This window comes from Diceros bicornis, chromosome 1 (genome assembly GCF_020826845.1).
Source record: "Diceros bicornis minor isolate mBicDic1 chromosome 1, mDicBic1.mat.cur, whole genome shotgun sequence".
Taxonomy (NCBI): domain Eukaryota; kingdom Metazoa; phylum Chordata; class Mammalia; order Perissodactyla; family Rhinocerotidae; genus Diceros; species Diceros bicornis.
Genome location: NC_080740.1, coordinates 37850069 through 37875935, shown reverse-complemented (window position 1 = coordinate 37875935; position 25867 = coordinate 37850069). Strand labels below are relative to the sequence as shown.

Sequence of the window (25867 nt, the reverse complement as noted above, 5' to 3'; positions counted from 1 at the left end):
GTACTGTGGTTATGGAAGATGTTAAATTTGGGGAATATGGGTGAAGATATGGTATGCAAGAATTCTTTATATTATACTTGCCACTTGTTTCTAAGTCTGAAATAATTTCAACATGAAAGTTTTAAAAAATTTTTAAAGAAAAAAACATTTTGAAAAACCAAGCTCAAAGGGCACTCTCCTCCTCTATATCTAATTCCTCCCTGAAAACCTACCATTCCACACTAGGAAATAAAAGAATTCACCTTAAATCAAACGAAACCACCAACATAAACTGAGTTTCTCTCTCTCTCAAATCTACTTAGAACGGGAAAAAATAAATTTTAAGTTGCTTCCAGCTCCAAAATTCTGACTTTAAGTACTTGAGTTCCAAAATACTTCCTCCACCACTATAAAGTAAATAATAATAATGTGTCTATTATATTCTAGGCCCTATACTGACTGCTTTATATATATTAGCTCTAATTCTTACAACAATGCTGGAAAGACAGATATGAATATTGGCACCCACAGATAAAAATATTGGGGTGGATGAGGCTAAGTCATTTGCTCAAAGTTACATAACTGTTAGATGATAGAGCCAATATTCAAACCCATACCATCTGACTCCAAACACCAACTTGACACTATGATGCTTCCCAAGAAGACTGCTGAGATATCAACAAAACACATAAATTAGAATAGTAAGTATTATCAAATTTGATACCAAGATTCATCACAAAGAAGCAGCAGTGTAAATAATGGAAAAGTGAACATTATATTTCCAATTATTGGAAATTAGACTTCTCAACAATGAAAATAAGATAGGAAAAGAATTTTAGGAATGCTGAATCACTCCAACAGTGTGCTTCAAATTGTTTACAGAAATATTTTTTGGTTTCCCACATATACAATATAATAAACAAACAGAGTTTTAATACTCTGATAATATAGTGTGGTGCAGCAAGCACAATTTTCCTAAAATGATCCTGGGCATTCACTCTGGATTGCCTGGAAAATAAGCCAACTGGGCCAGGGCTCGCTCCTTCTCCAGCAAGAGCAACTGTACCAGAATTCATCTTCCCATAGGACCACAGGTTTTTTAACTGCCCCCCCAACCCCCTAGTAGAGAAGCTGCAACTTCCCACAGTCCCCAAGTGCTGGTCAGCTGGTTCTTTCAAATAATGCTTAAAAACAGATGGCACCTAAACCTATATAGCCCAAAGCTAAGTAGTGTATATGTCACCCCATTGATGTGGGTGCTTTCAAACCTACCCTTATAATAAAAGAGAATGGTGGGAGGGGGTGAGGCCTCCACTGACACACCATTCTACATTCAGTAACACCTACCTCAGCATAATTTCCTATGCGATAATGGGAAGATCAGGGGATCTTTCTTCACTTAAGTATTCTTGGCTTTTAAGTTGCCCCAGTTAAGCCTGTTTCTTATCACATAACTCTGTCACCATGTAGAATTCATCCTAAGCCATCACACAACATATAGGATTCACAAATTCTTATAAAAATGAAAAAGAAATATAAAAGGACTTCTGTATTCAACTTAATTTGTGTACTAATGAAATAATACTTTATATGCTTTCCTTATAAATATATGCATTAATGATAATGTTAGCTAAATACCACTGACTACTACATATCAGTCATTTAGCCATGGGCTTCATGTACAGTATCTTTTTTGATGCTTGCACCTACTCTATAAGTTTGTATTATTACTATTACCTCCATTTTGCAGATAAGGAAAATTAGAGTCAGAGATTAAATAACTTGCCCAAAGCTATATAGCCAGTACAAAGTAGAACCTGAATGGCTTTAACCACTACTAGCTTGCTTTAATTCAGTGATCTTTCTAACAACCTCGTGATGTCTGTAGGCAGTATATTCAAAAAGGCATACCTTACTGGTGAAAAACTTCAAGGTCTAAAAAGATTAAATGACTTGCTCAACCTCATAACAAATTAGCATTAGCATCCATAAGTAAAATAATTTCACAAAATCTAGTCTAACACAGTACCATAGAAATGCCAATGCTATCTATACATGGAGCTCTAGTTTATATACATATTCTAACACCATGGTCAAAACTTATCTTTCTAAACCTAAAGACAAGTTTAGCTGTTAGTTCTAAATTTTTTCCTAACTACAACTGAACAAGATTGATGCTGATATAATTGCTACGTGTGATACAGAAAACTGTAACAGAATTTGGAATTACCTAGTGAACTTTTATGCCTCCATTATCAGCTTGGCAAAAATTAACTGAGGACAGTATGACTGCTTATAAATAACTCAAACAACCAACATTAATATTTAATGAACTTCTATTCTCATTCTGTAAATATTTTAACAATTCCAATGAAGATACGCTACAACAGAAAGGACTCTAAAAAAAAGCTAGCTATCAACTCTGAAATTTGCTTATATGACAGTCAATACTACAATAAAATAGTACATGTCAGAAACAAAAAAAGATCTCCTTTTTTCCAACTTACAAAGAAATTTAAAAAAAAGAAAGAAATCAGAAGCTGATTATTCAATTTGGTGACATAACTGGTATAAATTCCATATGGAATTTACTAACAATGCCTTCTCTCAGACTTTATACTAAGACATAAAGTCAAATCTGGGACAATATATGCATACCTTAGAAACACAAAATCTTGCATAAAAATATAGGCTTCCAAGGATCATCTGAATGCTATCACTTTTAATATTCAACAAGTCAGAATTAAACATAAGTTTAGTAATTATATGTTGATGTTTATTAAGTTTTCTTAATCCATTCTCTAAAGAATACCCAAGACCAAGAGGTTTTGATCCAAACTCTCTTGGTTTATAATTTTCCACTTTTACTTTTTACATTACACTTACCTTTCTCAAAACTAGAGGATGGACAAAGCAAGAAAAGCAGTTCTAAATAAACTCTGAATAGCTGTTTCATGAAACAGAATCAGAAACAATGAGCTACCCCATTCCATCTTTGTTCACTCAGCTAATATTTTTAAAGTGACTGACTCATGCATGCTCTGCACTCCCTCTTAAGTATTCAATGATCTGTGGTAATCACAGGGGAAAGACAGTAACTACAGAACTTCCAACATGTTGGTAGCAGTAACAGAATTAGTCCCTGTAAGGTCAATAACAGAACCTTTCTTTTTTTGTGACATGATAGATCAACATGTGATCACTCATTAAGATCTTTTTGTAAAAACAGCTCTAGCCTACATTACTAATGGGAAGATGACAGAATCCTCCTGAAATCCTCTTTTCTGTATCTTATATAATATGAAGGCACATTATCAACAATTGAACAGTAATGGCTAAAAAATTTTGTGAAACACAAGACAGTTTCCACTTTCCACAAACACATGATAGAATTTACTTCAGATATGATGTAAGATATTTGTTCTTTGACAACTCCCCATATAATTCCCTTCTGAGAGATAACAACTATGCTATCATAACCATTAAGATCAGCCACAGCATCAAAATAATAATCAATAATGATGACAAATCTCAGAATACAAGTGTAAAATACTTCTGATTTACCTCTAGGAAAATTCACATTTATTTTAGTCTTTCTTAACTGCAATATTTCTCTTCAATAAAACAGATTACTTTTCTCCTGTTTCTCCTCTTGTAACACTAGTAGCTAGCTAAGGAAAATAAAGAACAGCGTTTTGGAATTTAGTGTGTGTCTACCACTCTAGTCAGCTGTGGATAATTGAGAGAGAAACTAGAAAGCACAGTCCATATTAAAAAATCATTTTCTAAAAAACACAAAATTTCTTTGAAATAACAGTCTAATGAACTAACTACTACCTATATGGGATAAACCAAGAAATGAAGTAATGAACAAAGTTAAAAGGCAATGCAATACAGACTTGTGATCAACCCTTAACTGTTACCAATTCATATACAAGTAAAAGTTAGCTTCTCTTTCTTTACTAGAAAAGCCTTTGGGAAAACAAAACACAACAAAATTTAGCAGTGTTTCTCAAGTAGTCCCCAGGAGGAAAGTGAATATATATCCAAGGGATCTTGGGGACATATCTGCCTCAAGCTCAAAATTTCTTTGAAGTCTCCTCTTAGAGTTTTAAATATTATAAAAAATTTCTATTCTACCTCATAATATATACATGTTTATCTTAATGTACACGTTTATCTTAGAAGTGTCATTTCCTTACCCCCAATTAAAAAAACATATACCAAGAATGTCTGCCATGATTACTTCATGGTTTCCTGTAACTCAGATATCTAGCTCTTCCTCAAAACCCAGTTTAAGAATTATGGATTTAGAATAATCTGGCATAGTCACAGCTCCATTTATCACTTGCCTTTTTTTCCTTTATTAACAATATTTGACACCAAAACCCTTAATCTCTCCCTTTCTAATATTTTTAAGCTTTGGTACTCAGAATTATTACCAAAGTTGTCTGCTTTGGGTAATTTCTCATTTAGTCTGTAACACTAACTAGATCCCAAACCATGCCTCCTTCTTGCTGATTTCAAAAACATGAAACTTGTTTGGCAAAGAAAACTTCCTTTTTACATGCAGCTTTCTCTAGTCTACGACTTGCCTACACCATACCTCTACATTTTTGCCCTGTCTGGGGTTAAGAGAGAGAAAGAAAACATAAGTTCAGAGCATTCCCTCAGGATAATCTTAGCCCAAAATAATTATCTGTAGCAACTACGTTTTTTTTTATTGTGGCAGAGGTAATTTTTTAACTTTTTACAGAAATATCACAGACAAACAGAAAATATAAAAATCTTAAGTGTACACAGAGCTTAACGATTTTCACAAATTGAACACACCAATGTAACCAGCACTCAGGAAAAAAAAAAAACAATTACTAGCATATAGCAACTACTATATTTTATTTTTCTAGCTAACTCTCCTTCTTCTAATTAACCTTTGGGTTGTATTGTCAGTTATTTTATCATGAATGCTAAATATTAGGCATTAAATACGTTCATTCATTCAACAAGCATCTGTTAAGGACCTATTATGTGCCAGGTGCTATTCTACACACTGGGGTTAAATCAGTGAACAAAATAAACAAAAACCCTGGCCCTCATAGAGCTCACATTCTTGTAAGGGTAAATGACAACAAACAAGATAAAGCCGGTCAAATATATAGTATATTAGATGATGACAAGTACTAAAGAAAAGAATAATAAAGCGGGAAAGGGGTTAGAAAATGTCAAAGAGAGGGAAAATTTTTAGAAAGAAGGGTTAGGGAAATATCATATTGAGAAGGTGACATCTGGGTCAAGACCTGATAAAATGATGGAGCCAGCCACGGGAATATCAAATGGAAGAACAATCCAAGTACAAAGACCAGAAGTACAAAGGCTCTGTGGTAGAAGCATGCCTGGTATATTTGACGACAGCAAGGAGACCACTGTGGCTGGAGCAGAGGAGAAAGGAACAGAAGATGAAGCAAGATAAGCAGCAGAGTATGGGGAAGGGAGTCAGATCATGTGAAGCCTCATGGGTCATTTGTAAGGAATCTGGCTGTTACTCTGAGTGAGAAGGGAAGCCACTGAAGAGTTCAGAATCTAAGATGTGACGTATTTCAATAGTATCACTCTGGCAGTTTTCCTGAGAAAAGATGAAAGGGAAAAGTACAGTGGAAGCTGGGAGACCAGTCAGGAAACTACTCTAATAATTCAGGAAAGAGCTGATGCTGGCTTAGACCAATGTGGTGGCAGCACAGGGAGTAATAAGTGGTCAGATTCTGTATATCCTACAGGAGTTGCTGAAGAATAGGTAAGAGAGACTAGGAAACTGAAATGAAGCAACTAAAGAGGTAGATGAAAACCAGGCAAGTAAGGTGTCCTAGAAGCCAAGTGAAGAAAATATTTCATGGAGAAGAGATTAATAAACAATCTTAATCAAATAAAGGAGGACTGATGAGAACCTTTGGATTTAGCAATAGTAGAGCTAAAATCCTGACTGAAGTGTGTTCAAAAGACAATAGGAGAAGAAAAATTTGAGACAGTGTATATGTACAGACAACTTTTTAAAAGCATTTTGATATAAAGAGAAGGAAAGAAATAAGGCAGTGGCTGGAAAGGAAAGCAGGGACAGGACTTTTTTTTTAAGATGAGAGAACATATTATAGGCTAGTGGGAATGATCTAGAAGAGAAAAGAAAAACAATACAGAAGAAAGAGGGAGAACTGCTAGAGCAATGAGGAGAAGGACACTAGTATATAAGTGGGTATGTTGGCCTTAGCTAGGAGCCTAGTGAGTTCATCTCTCACAAAAGAGTAAGTAAAGTACACGGACACAGATGTACAGTCTGGAGAAGCTCTCTTCTGATTGCTTCAATTTTCTCAGTGAACTAGAAGGCAAAAGCTAGAGGTGCTTGAGGTATGAGGAGAACATATCAGTAGTTGTCTAGGAATACAGGAGAGTGAATGGACCAGGGAAATATAATATGATTACTGGGTACCATTAAGGACTCACTGCGGTTAGAGATCATAAATTTAAAGTAAGACCAGTAAGCACGGTTATGCTTTTTTCCTCTAAGTATGTACAGGTGTACGGGTTCAGGGAAGGAGCTGAGTACATACGTGACTATGATTATCATGACTGACCACGGAATTTAAGCTGGGTAAGGAAAGAAAGACATCAGGAGATCAGGGACAGGGAAAAAATAACAGATTTCAAAGACTGAAGGTCCCAATAGGCTCAAAGAATTGTTGGAGTTATAGAAATTGTGAGAAGAAAAGATAAGAGGTGGTAGACAGAGAGTGGAAACTGTGAAATTGAGATTATGGGCAGATTGCAGTTTGGATAAAGACAAGGTCTAGAAATGAGTAGTGAGGCGGTGTGGAGGGCAAAATTCACACAACCTGGAATTGTGTGAAGGTTTGAAGACACCAGGATACTGGAAGAATTAGCCACATGGACACTGAAATCACCACAAGCAGTATCGGAGTGAATGTCAGTGAACTGAACTAAAATCTGTAAGGAGACAATCCTCCATGGGTCTTCCATTTCTGCACATAATGTGAGCAAAGGTACTGACTGCCTTTATTGCAAACTATCTTTTCAAGCAAGCTTGTATAGCAAATAGCCTATCTTGGGGCTGGCCTTGTGGCGTGGTGGTTAAGTTCGTGTGCTCTGCTTCCGCGGCCCAGGGTTCACAGGTTCAGATCCCAGGCGTGGACCTACGCACCACTTACCAAGCCATGTTGTGACAGGCGTCCCACATATAAAGTAGAGAAAGATGGGCATGGATGTTAGCCCAGGGCCAATCTTCCTCAGCAAAAAGAGGAGGATTGGCAAGGAATGTTAGCTCAGGGCTAATAAAAAAAAAAAAGAAAACAGAATATTTCTCCAAATAAAAGAGTAGGATTACCTATACCCTTGGGAGATATTCTCTTCCTCCAGGACATGGGCAGACATGCTTAGTGTCCAATATAAAAGACTCCAGTTCCCTAAGCTTGGGGTTCCTCTCTTGTAACTCAATCCACTGTGTATGCAGGTATCACCTGGCCCTCTTCAAGTCACCTTCTGGGAACTGGGAACTGGGGAACCGGTGTAAGCTGTTGCTCTGGCAGCTGCTTTTGCTATTAGTAATAAAGTCCTTTGTTTCTGGCCCAGAAGTCTCCTGTCTTCTGCCAGCATCCACAATTCTTCCAGTTAACTTGTTAGCTTACAAGTAAGGTAAAATTTCAGACTCTTGAAAGTTTTTGACAAAATCTCCAGTGAATGGGAGGGGAGGATAAGAGATGACTGCAACAGGATGAAGAGAAGGTGGTACAGTTTGATAACATGAGTTAAAGTCTGGAGACATTTGAGAAGAGAGAATGGTAGGAAAAAAGCAATACAAAGCAAAGAGAACACCTCCAGACTCACTGATATGAAGAAAGCAAGAGAGAAAACTGTTACTATTTGACACTTGCAGGTAGTGTCATTAGAGAAGCCCGATTTAATTTGGAACAAAAAGGTGAAGGTAATATTAACAGGAGAGACTGAAGATAAAGAAGAATTTGGTGATGACTGACCCTGAGTTCCAGAGACATTATGAAAGATTTTCAGGAAACAGGGAGGGGTGGGTTTTGGGGTCAGATCTGGATACATATGGTAAGAGACCTATGAGTCTTAGGCTTCTTGTGGTGACATATGAATAGGACATGATGAAATTAGTTGTGATTAGTCTTAATCACATTAAATTAGTCTACATGTTTCTACATTCCTCGTCCCTCTTTTACTCACCCAATATCTATTATGGCACAATTTCTTTCTTACCAAACAAAATATCATTTATTGAAAATTTAGAACACACAAGTTTGAAAAAACATAAATGTCAAAATTGTTATTTAAGACATTAAGAGGCAAACGTTAACTTACTTGGATTAGATCTAAAATACCAAGTTCACTTTCTGAAGAATCCACACAGAAGACAAAATATAATGTTGCATAATGTCTGTAAATCAGTTTGTTGTCAGATCCTCCAATTAATCTACATGACAAAACAAAACAATTGGAATGTTATAGGAACAAAATGAAAAACATTTTCATTAGTTCAAGCAAACTGACAATTTATTTAAAACCTTTTATAAATGTTTTGTCATAGCATTTAAAGGCACAGCATTTAAGTGAACTTACATCAGAGACTAAGTAAATTAAGATGGCTACTTTCTTCAGAGATAGCAAGTAAAAGAAGCTGGTGCTTAATTTTAGTTCATTCATTCACTAAACTATCTATTGAGTACCTACTGTGTGCCAGGCATTGATAGTGGGCAAGGAGCAACAAACAAACAAATAAATAAGAAAAAGTTATCAGATTGGAAGGTGCTACATAGAGAATCAAAACAGGATGATGCCATATTGATGGATTCTCTACTTCAGATTAGTTGTTCAGAAAAAAGTGACATTTAGGCTGAGATCTAATGATAAGGAGCCAGCCACTAAAAATTTAGAGAAGAGCATTGCAGGCAAAGGTAACAAATAACAAAAACCCTATTTCATTAAGAACAAAATACGTATGTTCAAGAAAGAGAAAGAAGGCCTGGTGACAAGAAAAGATTCATAAACGATGAGGTCACAGAAGTAGGCATAAATCAGATCACAGGGCATTTTTAAGTGCTTACTAGATTTAACACCAAAGGTCACAGTAAGTCACACAGCTTACGACTGATTATTAACGAGCAAAAAAAAATGATGTTTCTTAAGTTTTGGACAGATTTGCCATCAAGATCTTCTCCAAAAATACATTTTGTTTTAGAATACAAAGGCAAAAAAAACTGAGCTAAGACATTCTCAATTCTCTAATCAAATATTTTTATTTAGATTGACTGGAATGTCAGCATTTTTAAAATAATAATTTAGGAATCATTCCAAACACCTTATATTTTTCTAAATACAGTTTAGCTATTTCATAGTTAAATTTACAATAATTAGTTCACCTTCTCAAAAGATCCTTTAACACTAGCATATATAAAATCAAGGCTAAATGTAGTCAAAGCTAATTGAACAAATCAAACAGGACATGGGAAAAGGGCATCTATTTCTTACTCGGTAAAAGTAACACTGAATTCCCAAGTTCATTGAAACAACTTCTCTAAGTATACACTACCTTTATGTCCTCTAACAGGAAAAGTGGAAATAATCTTTGACAAGAATTAAAATTCCTACTATGCTAGACATGTTTCTAAAAAAGATACTCAATTAAAAAATATGTACATGCACTTCAAAGATTCTCTGAGATTATTTTTATAGACTATGACTGTAAATTTTCCTTAAAAGAGACAAAAAGAGCACAAATAGCAGGCTTCACTTCATCCTGAATCAGTAATTTAGTGATTACCTTAAACTTTTGTTTTGCTCTTCTTTAAAAGAAGACCAGGGGCCAGCCCGGTGGCGCAAGCGGTTAAGTGCGGCGCTGCGCTGCAGCAGCCCAGGGTTTGCTGGTTTGGATCCCGGGCGCCCACTGACACACTGCTTGGCAAGCCATGCTGTGGCGGCGTCCCATATAAAGTGGAGGAAGAGGGGCACAGATGTTAGGCCAGGGCCAGTCTTCCTCAGCAAAAAAAGAGGAGGATTGGCAGATGTCAGCACAGGGCTGATCTCCTCATAAAAATAAATAAATAAATAAAATAAAAATAAAAAATAAAAGACCAAACTTTTGAAAACTATAAGTTTCAAAATGGCTATTAATGTTATTAAAAGAAAGAAAAGATATTACTATGTAATATGACAAGTATGTATTTTGCCGTTAAAAATACAATTTATTCTTTAAACTACAGTATGATACTGATAGAAACTCTTTTATGGAATGCAATATACCATATAAAACCAAAGAATTTTAGAAATCATCTTAGTCCAAATATTTCATTTTAAAGAGAAAACTGAGGTACAAGAATTTAAGTGATCTGACCAAGAAAACCAGCTTGTTATTACAAAACCAGGACTAAAGCAGATGTGTAACTTCATCTCTGATGCAATATTTGCTTTCTACTTTTTTATAAGGCTAGAAAAGAATAATCACAAATTCAAGCCATAATTTCTAGTTCAGACTCTGGTTAGATCCATCAGGTTTTTGCCTGACTACCACTTACAGTGCACTGTGCTGGGTGGTAAGTTTCCTATGAGATAAGAGATTAAGAGGCTGAGATGAAGGGAAGTGATAGTAATGGCCAAGACAACTAAACTCCTCCAGAAGTTTAAGAGAAATAAGTAAAGTACAATGAAAATACAAAAAAGAAACTAGGTACACCCTTCTCAACTATTAAATTGGAGGCCTTGAGTTAACAGCAAAATTTACAAATTGTAAGTGCATATTTGCAAATTTAAGTGTAGCATGATATAAAATTTTAAGAAATGCAAGTAAACTCTCTACATGATAAAAAGTAAACTGGTGATCAGATAGGAATGAATTCTCTATTATCCGAACTATTTTTCATAATATGCATTATACGTATTAAAATACAGAAAAGTGTAGGTTTCTCTGACTAATCTGTGATTATTCACAATGAAGCTCAGCTACAGTTTACTTTCTAAATTGTCAAGGAAGAAATATGATGAAATTAATTACATAAATATGGGAGGGAACATTTATGAAACTATTTGAGAGCAAACTGTTTTCATGAAACCCATTAATTTAAAAGTATTTATTTATAACAGTTGGTAAGCTAATTATAAGTAACTCTTATTTATTCGTTTTAAAAATAGAAAAATCCATTAGCCGAATTCTATCTACATAAAGATAGGTCTATATATAGATACATATATACACACACACACAGATATATATTTGAAAAGCAGACTTCACTCTTGTTTATAATAATAAAATAAAAGATGTAATCTAAATCTTTAGGAACAGGTTCATGCATCCTAAGGAATACTCTGTAGTCATTAAAAAGAATGAGGTTGCCCTAGATGTGTTTACACATGCAAAGCTTTTCAAAATATTAAGTGAAAACAAGCAACATGCAAACCAGCGCATATAGTGTGATCCCATAAGTAAAATTTTTAAGGTTATACTTTTATATGTTAGTCAATGCAAAATTACTTTTATATGTTAGTCAATGCAAAATTAATTGCCTAGAAGAATACATAACTGCGAAGAAAGACTAAAGTTGGGAGAGGGAGACTTAGTTTATATTTTATACAGTAGTCCCCCCTTATTTGCAGGGGATACATTCCAAGACCCCCAGTGGATGCCTGAAAGATGTTTCTGTAAGATGTACTGAACCCTATATATACTGTTTTTCTATATATACATACCCACGATAAAGTTCAATTTATAAATTAGGAACAGTAAGAGATTAACAGTAACTAAAAATAAAATAAAACAATTGTAACAATATACTCTAATAAAAGTTACTGTAGATCTTAGCAACATCAGCATACAATTATTTTTCGTTCCTTATTAAGTTGAGAACTTTCACCTTTTCACTTAAAGGAAACACTTTATGGCTTCTCTTTGGCATATCCGAATTGCCAGCATCACTACTCCTGTGTTTTGGGGCCATTATTAAGTAAAATAAGGGTTACCTGAACACAAGCACTGTGATATCATGACAAGTGATCTGATAACTAGGATGGTTACTAAGTGACTAACGGGTGAGTAGCGAGTAGTACATACAACACAGATACGCTGGACAAAGGGATGATTCACAACCTGGGAGGGATGGAGCGGGACAGATGTTGAGAAGAAATGCTACTCAGAACAGCACGCAATTTAAAACTTATGAACTGTTTATTTCTAGAATTTTCCATTTAATATTTTTGGACTGCAGTTGACTACAGGTAACTGAAATTGAGGAAAGCAAAACGGTAAATAAGAAGGACTACTGTAATTTCCTGTAAAGTCTGAATTTTTGCCATTGGAATATATTACCTTTATATAAAATGCCTTTATAAAAATTTGTAAAAAGAAAAAAAACTGCATATCTTAAAAAGATTAAGTTAGATGTATAGCTAACACAGGTGGTAATTAATTCACCTGATCTAATTAATCAAAATTAGGAAAATTTTACAATGAATCACCTAAACAGTATATATTTTAATCAAAGATTAAAGATTAGAAATATCCACGAAATGTTTTACTTACAATCCTCCTTCTAGGAAATTACAAACATTTTCATCTCTCTTAGATACCAAATGGAATGTCTCCCTGATGATTTGCTGTTGTGTATCTTCACTCTAAGAAAGAACAATTCGTATACATTAGGATTGATTTTCTAGGTTTAACAGTATTTTAAGAATTTTAAAAAATAAAAGGTAATAATATCAGCCTGGGAAATTCATCTAAGAGAGAGGTCCTTGGAGAACCAACATATCACAATCTACAGAAACAAAACCCAATATTTTATTATGAAAAACAAAAGCAAATACAAAACAAAAAAATTAACATTTTCTAGTTTACCATTACAATAAAACTAACTTATTTTTAAGTTTCAAAAACTAACAAGAAAAATATTAGATGAATTACAGACATTAGTAAAAGGGACACTAGATATTAACTAGTCAAAGCTCATTGTTTTACAAATGAGTAAACTGAAACAGAGAGATAAATTATAAATAACTCATATAGCTAATCTATATTTTAATAGAAGATACAGAAGTTTAGAGCTTCCAATTAAGTAAGTTTAACTAAATGCAAATTAATGAGTCCATCCATCTATTCATCCTTAGATAAGCATCCTTATATAAGCAATTTTTGACATAAAACCAAGAATTGGCTCAAAAAATATTTATTAAACTCACCAAGTAACTCATATCCCTGCAAAAAAAAGTGTCAGCTTCTCAAACATTGCAATAGAAAATTGGGCAAAATCATGAACCGGAATTTCACACGAAAGGACGGTCCACAAACAAATGAAAAGATGCTAAACCTCATTAGTAATTACGTGAAATGCAAATTAAAGTAACAATGAGATAACTCCACAAGCACCATATTAGCAAAGTGTAAAAATATCACAATATCAAATGCTGGCAGACATGTGGAGCCAAAGAAACTCTCATCCCACCAGTGAGAGAGTAAATGATACAATTGCTTAGGAAAACAGTTTTATAATCCAGCACATCCACTCCTAGATACTCTGCTAAACCAAAGGAAATCATTGTTTTGGAAGGTCAAAAAAATAGAATATTGGCAATTACACTTATGTAATAAACTCTTAACTTTGTGTACCAAGAGACGTGGAAGAATGTTCATAAAGGCACTATAACAACAAAAAAAGCTAAAAATAACCCAAACGTCCACCAATAACAGAATGGACAAATCACGGTACGCTCAAACAATGGAATCCTATAAGAAGTAAAAATTAAAGAAGTAAATTACACCCATCAGTATGAATGATTCTCAAGAACTTAATACAGAAAAGAGGAGGTATCTTAGCTCAGGCTGCCATTACAAAATACCATAGACTTGGATAGCTTAACTAACAGAGATTTATTTTCTCATAATTCTGGAAGCTAGAGGCTCAAGACCAAAGTGCCAGCATGGTTGGTTTCTGAATAGGCAAGTTCACAGAGACAGAAAGCAAATTAGAGGTTACCAGGAGCTGGGGGCATACAGTGAGGTGGGGAACAGGGAGCTATTGTTTAAATGGGGTACTAGAGTTTCCGTTTGGAGGGATGAAGAAGTTTGGCAATAGACAGTAGTAACGGTTGCACAACATTATGAATTGTAATTAATGTCACTAAATAGGACACTTAAAATGGTTAAAATGGCAAATTTTCATGTTATATGTATTTTGCCACAATAAAAAAAATTTTTAAATAGTAAAAATAAAATCTAAAACATTCTGAAATTTAAAAGCATACTTTAAAAAACAATCATGGGTCAAAGGAAAAATCATAATGAATGTTATAAACAGGTGTTAGAGTCCTAACATAATGGATATTAGAACTCAACAATAAGAAAAAATCTGAGAATTAAAACTTGTAGGTCACAGAAGAAGTCTCCAGAAACACCAATAAATAAACAGTCCCAGAAACACACACACACACTTAAAAAAAAGAGAGAAGTCTCAAAATTCTTAAGAAAAATTATACCAGAAAAAAACACAAATAAAGGAAAAGGATAAAGAACACAAGTTAATGAAGTATACCTGAGTAGATAAATAAGGCTAAACGCTGATTCTTTGGAAAGACTTAAAATATATAAACCTCTAGTAAGATTAACCAACAACGATGAAAATGGTGGTGAGGAAGAAGGTAATAATCAACAACTTAAAGAACACAAAGGGTGACCCAGTTACACATGACGCAGAAATTTAGCAGATAATAAGCCAGTATGATAAACATAAGACAATAAATTTAAAAATCTAAGATGAAATGGCAAAATTCCTAAAAAAAAAAAATTTAATAAAACTGTCTCAAGGAGAAATAGAAAAACTTTAATAATCCTAGAATCATAAAGAAAGTAAACAGTAGTTTAAAATATCTCCACCAAAAATAAATCAGGCTCTGATGGCTTTAACACCAAGTTCTACCGATGATTCAAGAAACAGTTGACTCCAATCTTCACAACTCTTCCAGAGCACAGGTAAAGAACTAACATCCCTAATTCATTTTATGAGGCTAAGCTAACAGTGATACAAAATTAGACAAGGAAAGTATGAGAAATGAACATTGCAAGCCAATCTCACTAAAGAACATAGATACAAAAAAATACTTTTTTTAATTAATACATCATGACCAAAATGGTTTATTCCAGTAATGCTAGGTTAATTTAATATTAGAAAACTGACTAATATGATTTTCTACATTAACTAACACATTAACAGAAGAAACAGAACATTTGAATAGATGCAAAAAAAACCATCTGATAAAATTCAACCTCAATTCTTGAATAAAACAAAAAAAAAAAAGCTCTTAGCAAACTTAAAAAAAGAGAATTGCCTCTAGTGAGGGTATCCTATAAAATACCTTTTGCAAACATACTCCCAAACAAAATGTTTAAACAGTTTCTTCCTTTTAAGATCAGAAACAAGATAGGGATAATGGATATTGGTTTTCCTATTCAGTGCCATACCAGTTATCACCAGTGCAAGAAAAAGAAATAAAAGATATAAGACTTTGAAAAGGAAGAAACAAAACTGTCATTCACAGATGAAAGGATTTTCCACATAGAAAATCTAACATAATTTACACAAAGTGCTACAATTAATAGAATTAACAAGAACAGAAAGCCAGTATACAAAATCTTATTGCAATTCTAAACTTCTGCAACTATCAGTTGGAAAATGTAATTTTAAAAAGATATCCTTTACAATACCACCAAAAAACATGTAGTGCCTAGGAAAAAATGAAACAGACATGCAAGATTTCTACAGAAAAAATATAAAACTTTGTTGAAAAAAATTAAAGACCGAAGTAAATAGAAAAATGTACAATGTTTATAGATTGAATGATTCAATATTATAAAGATGCTTGACCTCCCCAAAATGCTCCAAGGAGTCAAGGTAATTCTAATCAAAATCCTAACAGAGAGAGAGAGAAAAAGAGAGAGAGAGAGAGAGAGAAACTTGAAAACCTGAATCTGATTCCAAAAGTTATATATTAGATCAGAAGAGTAGAATAACAAGACACTATCAAGTAGAATGTGAAAGGACCTGCTGACCAGATAAAAATTATTATAAAACCACAGTAATTAAGATAACATGATACTCATGCAGAAATAGTGAAATCGACTAATGGAACTCAATAGAGAACCAGAAACACACTCACATATATATAAGGTAATTTAATTTAAAACAGACTAGGTATTGCAGATCAGTAGGGAAAGGAAGGGTATTTCCATGAATGGCACCAGGATAATAATTGTTGCTTGATAAAAATTGTTGTTTTTGTTCTGTTTTAATACAACGAACTTCTAGCTCTCACATTATATTGAAAAATCAATCCCATGTTGATTAAAAACAAATGTCAATGGTGAAACTACAAACTTTTAAAAATATAATACAGGAAAATATCTTTATAACCTTGTAATAGTGTTGAACTTTTAAATAAGACACAAAAATAAGGGTACCATAATGAAAAAGATTGGCAAAGTCAATCACATCAAAAGCAGACACTTCTAATGCTCCAAAGACACCAGAAAACGAAATAAGAGAGCTACAAACACATAGAATATATCTGCAATACATAAAAACTGGCAAAAGAATAGTACCCAGTATATACAAAGAACACCTACAGGTCAGTAAGAAAAAGATCAACATTCCAATATAAAAATGAGTTGGCAAAATAAAAAACTTAGATAAGAAGTTATTAAAAAAAAGGAAACCAGAATGGTGAATAAACTATCAAAGATGTTCAAGTCCATACAGGTAAAAAAGAAAAATAGGAAAAAAACAAAAAACCCTGCTAGTTAAAACTGCAATGACAACATTAAGTATCCATACTATCAGTGAAGATATATAAATATGTCTAATAATATCAAGTATTGGCAAGAATGTGGAGCAACAAAGCACTCATACACTGCTGAAAGAACTGCAAATTGGTAAAACCACTTCTGAAAACAGATCCGCATTACCTACTAAAGCTGAACATGCACATACTCTAGGATGAAGCTATTCGACTCCTAGTGATACTCTGGAGAAATTCAAAACAATGTTTACAAGAATGCTTACAGCAGTACTGTTTGTAATAGGAAAAAATCTACAATATAAATGTCCATCAATGCTAGAATGTATAAATAAACTGTGGTTTATTCATGCATGGAATATTATACAGCAATGAAAATGAATGACTGTAACTAGATATAATGCCAATAATGATCTTAGAAATGTTGAATTTTTTAAAAAAATAAAGTCACAGAAGAATATAAACACTATGATTCTATTTTTTTAAAGTTCAAAAACATGTGAAGCTAAACAATAAACTGTTTAAGGACAAAACAAATATGGTAAAACAAAAACAAGAGAATGAATTCAAAAACTCAAGATGGTAATTATCTCCTTGAGTAGAAAGGGAACAGGATAGGATACAAGAGAGGTGCAGAAAGATTTCAAAGGTATCAGTAATTTTTGTTAAAAAGGAGTGGTGAACACATAGTAGTTAGGGTATTATTTCCTACTTCTTACATATAAATATTCTTTTGTATCTATTCAATATTCCATAAAAATACTGAAAAGGAGAAAAGGAGGGGGAGCAGTGTATAAGACAGCTGCCCTCTTCTTTCCTTATGTTTGCTTGATCCCCTGCACCACCTCTTTCTAGTCTTCATCTAGAGCTAAACGGTGTCCCGAGGATGACCTTACCTACTCTTGTGGCTTCCACCATGTTATCTCCCTAATTTCTAATTCTCCTATATCCCTAGCGCTTAAAAGAAGCCTATCTTCTTTTCTGAGTTGCAAATAGACATCTCCACTTGTATTCCATAAAGTTATATTAAAACTTACATGTTGAAGACTAAAGACCAAAAACATTACAGTTTTTCTCAAACCTATTATTCTTACTATACTTCTAATCTTAGTTGATGGCATCACCATTCATCCAGTCTCTTAAGCCAAAAATCTTGATGATTCCTTTTCTTACTTCCCATGTCCATTCATTCAACAAGTTGTATTAATTCTACTTCAGAAACAACAGTAAAGCTAAATTCAGATATTTTCTCAACTTGGATTCTTATTCTCACCCAGAATACTATAAAAATCACCAAAACGTTTACTCTGCCACCAGTATCTCTACTCTAGACCATCCCATACATGTCTCCAGAATTACTTTCTAAAAAACAGTATGTTACTTTCTTTCTTAAAGATCTCCAGTTTCCATCTGACCTAAAATCCAAACTCCCAACTATGCCATAAAAAGCCCTCCAAAATCAAATCTAGACCTATCTCTGAAGTTTCATCACCTCTTTCTTCTCCCCCATACAATCTACTCCAACCACACTGAACTTCTCACTATTCACTCTCTTCATATTTTCCTACTTCCTCACCCCATTCTCTAGCAAAACCCTTTTAACACTTTAACTTGTCATCATCTGTAAAATAAGCTAGAATTCTAAGGATAGTGTAAAGATCTTATAAAAGTTTTCTTTTAAGGAAAGCTATCTTTTTGCATTATATTATTGTTTATAAACAAAGAGGTTAAATATGCTAAACTTTAACTATGTTTCATTATTTTAACAGTGAAAAGAATTTCTCATGTGAACTTCAACACCACCACTTGGAATAGTCTTTCTTAAAATGCCAGCAATACTCAACTGTGAGAATCAATATTGGAAAGAATGCCTTAAAATTTTAATCAAACATCTAAAGTCTAAGATTAAACAAATCAATTCTCTGCTCACATAAGACAATTTCCCTTTCTTTAATAATCAATTTAATTTAACAGCTTTTTCATAAAGAAGCCTGGAGTTTGCTTCAGATTTCCTAACACTATGGTTTCATAACAGAAGTCAAGAGATACATTTCAGTTGGTCATAACTCCTAGACTACACCAGTCTAAAGACAACTAGAGTAACATAAAGGCAACAAATTTTATTTTAAATAATTCTTAATGCCTTAGCGAAAATTAAATTTTAAAAATTCAGTAATCCACTAACAAAACTTTCTCTTTTCCTATGTTCCTTTCCTGTCCTTATGCATATGTCATAAAAGCCAACTTTAAAACCAAAACTTCCCTCTAATCAAACCGTTAAGTATGTCATTATCCTCACTCCTCCCTCCCACACACACTCAGAGAATTTTTTTCTTTAAATGTGTTCATTCACTCTGTCAGATGTTAGAATAGAGGATTACCAAGACGAAAGAGAAACAGATCCTGTTCTCAAAGAGCTTAAAACAAAAAATAAAATGAATAAAACTATTTAAAATTTTTATTTAGTGTTCTATATCTTGCCTTTTTTATATTCCAAAAAAGAAACAGATGTCTTTATAATAAAAGATAGAGGGCAATCCCTGACATAAGAACAGCACAAATAACATACTATAAGAAGTCAAGAGGAATAATGATTTTCAGCCACAAGACTATCATCTTCAAACAAAAGTGACAGATATCTAGGAAGGGCCTTAAAGAATACATAGAATTCAAAAATGTAGAGAATAGGGAATGTAAAGTTGTATGATATCTGAGGCAGAAGGAAAAATTTGGGGAAAAGAATGGAATCAGGAAAGCAAGGAGCATACATGAGGAATAATAATTAGTTCATTTTGCATTAAAAGGAAGAGAAGTTTGAAGACTAAGCCTCAGAGCACTCTAACATTTAGGAATCATGAAAAAGAGAAGGCTCCGGTAAAGAAAATCCAGTGAGTGTGTTCTTTTTATCAGGCCGCTCCCAAGCAGGAAGTCTGGCTGGAGAGTTGGTGTGTGTGGGTAGGCCTCACTTTTTCCTGAGTGCATAAAGAACAAGCAATCAGGATAGAGTCACCCTTAAATCTTAAACAAGGAGGGAAGAGGGCACCTACAACAGAAACTGCATTAACACTTGCCCAGACATTTCATTAAATTTCTTTAGAGAAGAACCCTCTGTTATTTTCCCTCATAATGTATAAAAGTGTATTTAAAACGCTTAGCACAACAAAGAAAGCACTCAATAAACGGCTGCCTATTATGGACACTCTAAAACTATCATCTTCCATACTAAGATGTTTCCCAGTTTCAGTGACAAAGACCCTATTATTTTATTTAAATAAACAGCTGAGAAGGTGATAGACTGAGTTTGAAATATTTAGAGAGTCTGAACCACAATGACAGTTGAAAGGTCTCAGAATTCAAAAACAATGCAAAATTTAGGGGGGGAAGTTAGAGTAAGGTACCAAGACAATTCAGTGGAGAAGGAATAGTCTTTTCAACAAATGGTGATGGGAAAACTGGATAGCCACACGCAAAAGAATGAAGTTAGATCCCTACCTCACACCATATATAAAACTAACTCAAAATGGACCACAGACCTAAATGTAAGAACTAAAACTACAAAACTCTTGAAAGGAAATATAACTGTTAATCTTTATGACTTTGGATTAGACAAAGCTTTCTTAGCTATGACACCAAAAGCACAAGCAAAGAAAAAAATAGATAAACTGGACATCAAAACTAAAAACCTTTGTGCTGCAAACGATATCAGCAGGAAGGTAAAAACAACCAGAATGGGAGAAAATATTTGCAAACCATATATCTGAAAAGAAACTTGCATCCAGACTATAGAAAGAACTCTTACAACTCAATAATAAAAAGGCAACCTAACTTAAAAATGGGCAAAGGGGAGCTGTTGGCCTGGTGGCATAGCAGTTAAGTGCGCACACTCCACTTCAGCGGCCCGGGGTTTGAGGGTTCAGATCCTGGTCATGCACCAATGCACCACTTGTCAAGCCATACTGTGGCAGCATCCCGTATAAAGTAGAGGAAGATGGGCACGGATGTTAGCCCAGGGCCAATCTTCCTCAGCAAAAAGAGGAGGATTGGCATCAGATGTTAGCTCAGGGCTAATCTTCCTCACAAAAAAAAAGGGGGGGGAGGGGGCAGGCCCAGTGGTGTAGCGGTCAAGTTTTCATGCTCTGCTTCAGTAGCCCAGGGTTCACAGGTTCGGATCCCGGGCATGGACCAATGCACCACTCATCAAACCATGTGTGGCAACAACCCATGTACAAAATAGAGGAAAATGGGGATAGATGTTAGCTCAGAGCCAATCTTCCTCAGCAAAAAGAGGAGGATTGGCAACAGATGTTAGCTCAGAGCCAATCTTCCTCACCAAAAAAAAAAAAAAAAAACATGGGCAAAGGATTTGAATAGATTTTTTTTTTTCTTGGTGAGGAAGATTCTCCCTGAGCTAACATCTGTGTCAATCGTCCTCTTTTTTGCTTGAGGAAGATTAGCCCTGAGCTAACATCTGTGCTGATCTTCCTCTATTTTGTATGCAGGTCACTGCCACAGCATGGCTGACAAGTGGTGTAGGTCCACGCATGGGATCCAAACCTGCGAACCCAGGACACCCAAGCGGAGCACATTGAACTTAACCACTACACCACAGGGCTGGCCCCTGAATAGATTTTTTTCCAAAAAAGATATGCAAATAGCCAATAATCACATGAAAAGATGCTCAATATCATTTGTCATTAGGAAAATACAAATCAAAATCACAATGAGGGCCGGCCCCGTGGCTTGGCAGTTAAGTGCACGCTCTCCGCTACTGGCGGCCTGGGTTCAGATCCCGGGTGCGCACCAACGCACCGCTTCTCTGGCCACGCTGAGGCCACGTCCCACATACAGCAACTAGAAGGATGTGCAACTATGACGTACAACTATCTACTGGGGCTTTGGGGGGAAAAAAAAATCACAATGAGATACCACTTGACATACACCAGGATGACTAGAATCAAAAAGACAGACAATAACAAGAGTTAATGAGGATATGAAGAAATTGGAACCCTCATACATTGCTGATGGGAATGTAAAATGGTATAGACAATTTGGAAAACAGTCTAGCAGTTCTTCAAACAATTAAACATAGAGGTACCATTTGACGTAGTAATTCCACTCCTAGATATCTGCCCGAGAGATATGAAAACACATATCCACCCAAAAATTTGTACATGAATGTTCATAGCAGCATTATTCATAGTAGCCAAAAAGTAGAAACAACTCAAACATCCATCAACTGATAAAGGGATAAACAAAATGTGATACATCTATACAATGGAATATTATTCAGCCATAAAAAGGAATGCAGTACTGACACATGCTACAACATGGATGAATCTTGAAAGCATCATGCTAAGTGAAAAAAGCCAGTCACAAAAGACTATATATTTCATGATTTCATTTATATGAAATGTCTAGAATAGGCAAATCTACAGACATAGAAAATAGATTAGTTGTTACCAGGGGCTGAGACGAGTGGTGATTGAGAAGTGACTGTTAACGGGTACTAGGTTTCACTTGGTTTGATGAATATGTTCTAAACTTAAATTATAGTGATGGATGTACAACCATGAATAAAAACCATTGAATTATACATTTTCAATAGGTGAATCTTATAGTACGTGATTTATACCTTAATAAAGATTTTTTTTTTAAGGTTAGGTAATTTAAAGAAAAAAAAAGCTGGAGCAAGTTTCACAGCTAACTTTCTCCTAAAAAAAAGTCTCCTTATGGAACTCTTCTCTGGACGAAATCTTGGAGGACTTTGTATTTTGCAATAAGGAAGTTCATTCCAAAACAAGGCCTACAAAGAGACGATTCATTCTGAGAAAATACAAAGAGTATCCGAGAACAATCTCTGGAATGTTCTACAGTTCCTTAGCTACATAATCTTCCAAGCAAGGGTAGGAAGCAGCCAGTAGCAGTAATACTAAAAGTAATTGTTTTTATAAATTTAGGTAACAATTACTGAATCTTTATTATGTGTCAGATTTTACAAGTATGTTTCTTATTCAATCTTCATCAAAAAAACTTTATGCCACAGTAGAAGACTGGTTAAATAAATTATGGTACACTATACAAGAAACTATTATGTTGTCATTAAAAAATTATTTTCTGGATATGACACCAAAACCACAGGAAACAAAAAAAATAGATAAGTTGGACATCGCCAAAATTAAAAACTTTTTGTGCGTCAAAGTACGCTATCCTTTAAAAAAGGATACCATTCCTTGGACAAAAAAGCAACCCATGGACTGGGAGAAAATATTTGCAAATCACATATCTGTGACAAGGGATTGATTCCAGGATATATAAAGAACTCCTACAACTCAACAACAACAACAACCAGGTTAAAAAATGGGCAAAGGACTTGAATAGACATTTTTCCAAAGATATCCAAATGATCAGTAAGCATTTGAAAAGATGCTCAACATCACTAGTCACTAGGAAAATGTAAAACAAAACCACAGTAAGAAACTACTTCACACCCATTAGGATGGCTATTATGAAAAAACAGAAAATAAAAAGTGTTAGCAAGGATGTGGAGAAATTAGAACCCATGTGCTTTGCTGGTAGGAATGTAAAATGGTGCAGCTGCTGTAGAAAATGGCATAGTCGTTAAAAAAATTAAACACAGAATTACCATATGATCCAGCAATTCCACTTGTGGGTATGTACCCAAAAGAAGTGAAAGCAAACACTCAGATATTTGTACACCCACGGTCCCAAGTACACCTAATAACCCACGTTAATAGCAACACTATTCTTAACAGCCAAAAAGTAGAAGCAACCCAAGGGTCCATTAACAGATGAATGGATAAACAAGGTGTGGTACCTGTACACACACAATGGATTATTATTCAGTCTTAAGAAGGAACGAAATTTTGATACATGCTACAACATGGGTGAACCTTGAAGACATTAAGCTAAGTGGAATAAGCCAGTCACAAAAGGACAAATATTGCATAATTTCTCTTGCATGAGGTTCCTAGAGTAGTCGAATTCATAGAAACAGAAAGTAGAATGGTGGTTGCCAGTGGCTAGGAGAAGGGAAGAATGGGGAGTTAGTGTTTAATGTGTACAAAGTTTCAATTGGGGAACATGAAAAAGTTCTGGAGATGGATGATGGTGATGGTTGCACAACAATGTAAATGGACTTAATGCCACAGAACTGTACACTTAAAATGGTAAATTTTATGTTATGTATATTTTACCATCATAAAAAAATTATTTTATAACAATCACACTAAAATATATTAATGACAAGAAACAGCAGAATGTATATGAGGTAGGATGAACTGGCAATCTTCCCCACTTAATTAGATAGCACACAGGAATCAAAACAATTCAATAGGTCTGGCACATTGAAAAAGAGCCCTTTCCTCCTGGGTAACAAAAGGAACAATGAGTGACAGCTAGTGATTCTTGAATTACACCATGCTTCAAGCAAGAGAGGCAAGATGTAAATGCTTCTCACCACAATAATAGTGGTGGTCTAGAGGGCTTCACATAAACTTTGCTCGCCTATAATTAAGGCTGTGAGTTATCTGAGAAAAATAAATGCTTTTCTTCTTGAGTTGCATTGCTTAACTGGAATGCAGGAAATGGAACCAGCTTGATCACAGGTCTCATAAGCATAGAGGCTGCACAGAATTGGGGCGCTCACTTTTACCTTCATTCATTGGGCTAGCACTCCTACTCTCTGGAGCCTAATGATAACTTGGTAGAGAAGAAAATAATGGAGCAGAGGACAGCATCACTGCCTCTCCTGCAGAGGCGAGAGGCATTGTTCAATCGCGCACAACACAAGTAGGATTCAAGGAGAAATACCTCTCCTTGTAGAGAGCAGGGTGGGGATACATGTCATCAGACTGAAAGATTTGAAGAAGGCTCTAAGATTTGGCATGTAGGCATGATCTGGCCCTGTCTTTCTCTCTGACCTCATCTCTTGCCACTCTTCCCTGCGATCACTCAGCTTGCCTTCTTGTTATTCCTCAACACATCAAGTTGGTGCCATTTGAGGGATCCTGCACCTCTTTCTGCCTGAATCATTCTTTCCTCAGCTGTTCTCATACACTGCCCTACCTCGTTCAGCTCTCTTCCCATGTCAGTTCCTCAAAGAGGCTTTCCTTGATTATCTTATCTAATACAGCCTCTCCCCTATCACTCTTTATCCCCTTACATTGTTTCATTTTTCTTCACAGACTAATCCCAATTTTACATAATTTGTTTACTGTCTATTTCCTATCACTAGAATGTACACTTGTAAGGCAGGGACGACATCCATCTTTCTCATCACAATATTACTAGTGCTTAGAACAAGGCCATACAAACAACAAATAAAATTGTTGAAGGAATATGGGCAGGGAAAGAGAGAAAGGAGAGTGCAATGGACAGGTGAGGTAGTATTCAAAAAGGCCATTCCTCCTCCCAAAGGACTAAGTCTGGAAGTGCCTCCCCTTAGAGTTTTAAGAACCTAACACCTGTTAGCTAGAATGTTGGCCTTTATTTTTCTTACACTCCAATATCCTTCTGAGAGTTGCCTGATCCTTCAGTAAAGAAGTTCCTTATCTATATTGCAGTTCAAAGGATTTGGTAAGGGGAAGGCTGACAGGGCAGAATGGGCAAGGAAAGAACATGGGTAATTTATCGCAATTGAGAGTTTTATATAACAAGAGGCTGGAAGGGGGCCTCCTCTAGGTGGTCTACAACTCAGAATTACCTTGGCTTGTCAGCAGCAGTGAAGAAATCCATAACCCTCAAAGTACAAAAACGACTCCAAGTGCTAAAGACAAGAATGAATTCCTTGACTCCAACCAAAATTAGCAAAGATTTCCTGTCGGAATTAGAAAATGGAAGGGCCCTGATACACTCAGGTTACATACATGAGTTCGATTTTGTAAAAAAGACATAGACAGAGAAAAAATATATGCAAATTATTAAAGTGCTATTAACATACATGAATGTATTTTTAAACATTTTAAACATTCAGACATTAACATATTTGGTTATCTTAAACCCACAAATGTTCCAA

General features: G+C 34.9%; 1 protein-coding gene across 1 annotated transcript in view; it reads right to left on the bottom strand.

Moving 5' to 3' along the window:
• The window catches only part of AP3S1 (adaptor related protein complex 3 subunit sigma 1), a 58495-nt gene that overhangs the window by 27130 nt on the left and 5498 nt on the right, over positions 1-25867 (bottom strand). The window contains exons 2-3 of the mRNA XM_058538849.1: positions 12572-12663; positions 8365-8476 (exon numbers count right to left, since the gene is read on the bottom strand). Of these exons, the coding sequence (XP_058394832.1) occupies positions 8365-8476; positions 12572-12663 (204 nt within the window). The remainder of the gene's footprint in view (positions 1-8364; positions 8477-12571; positions 12664-25867) is intronic.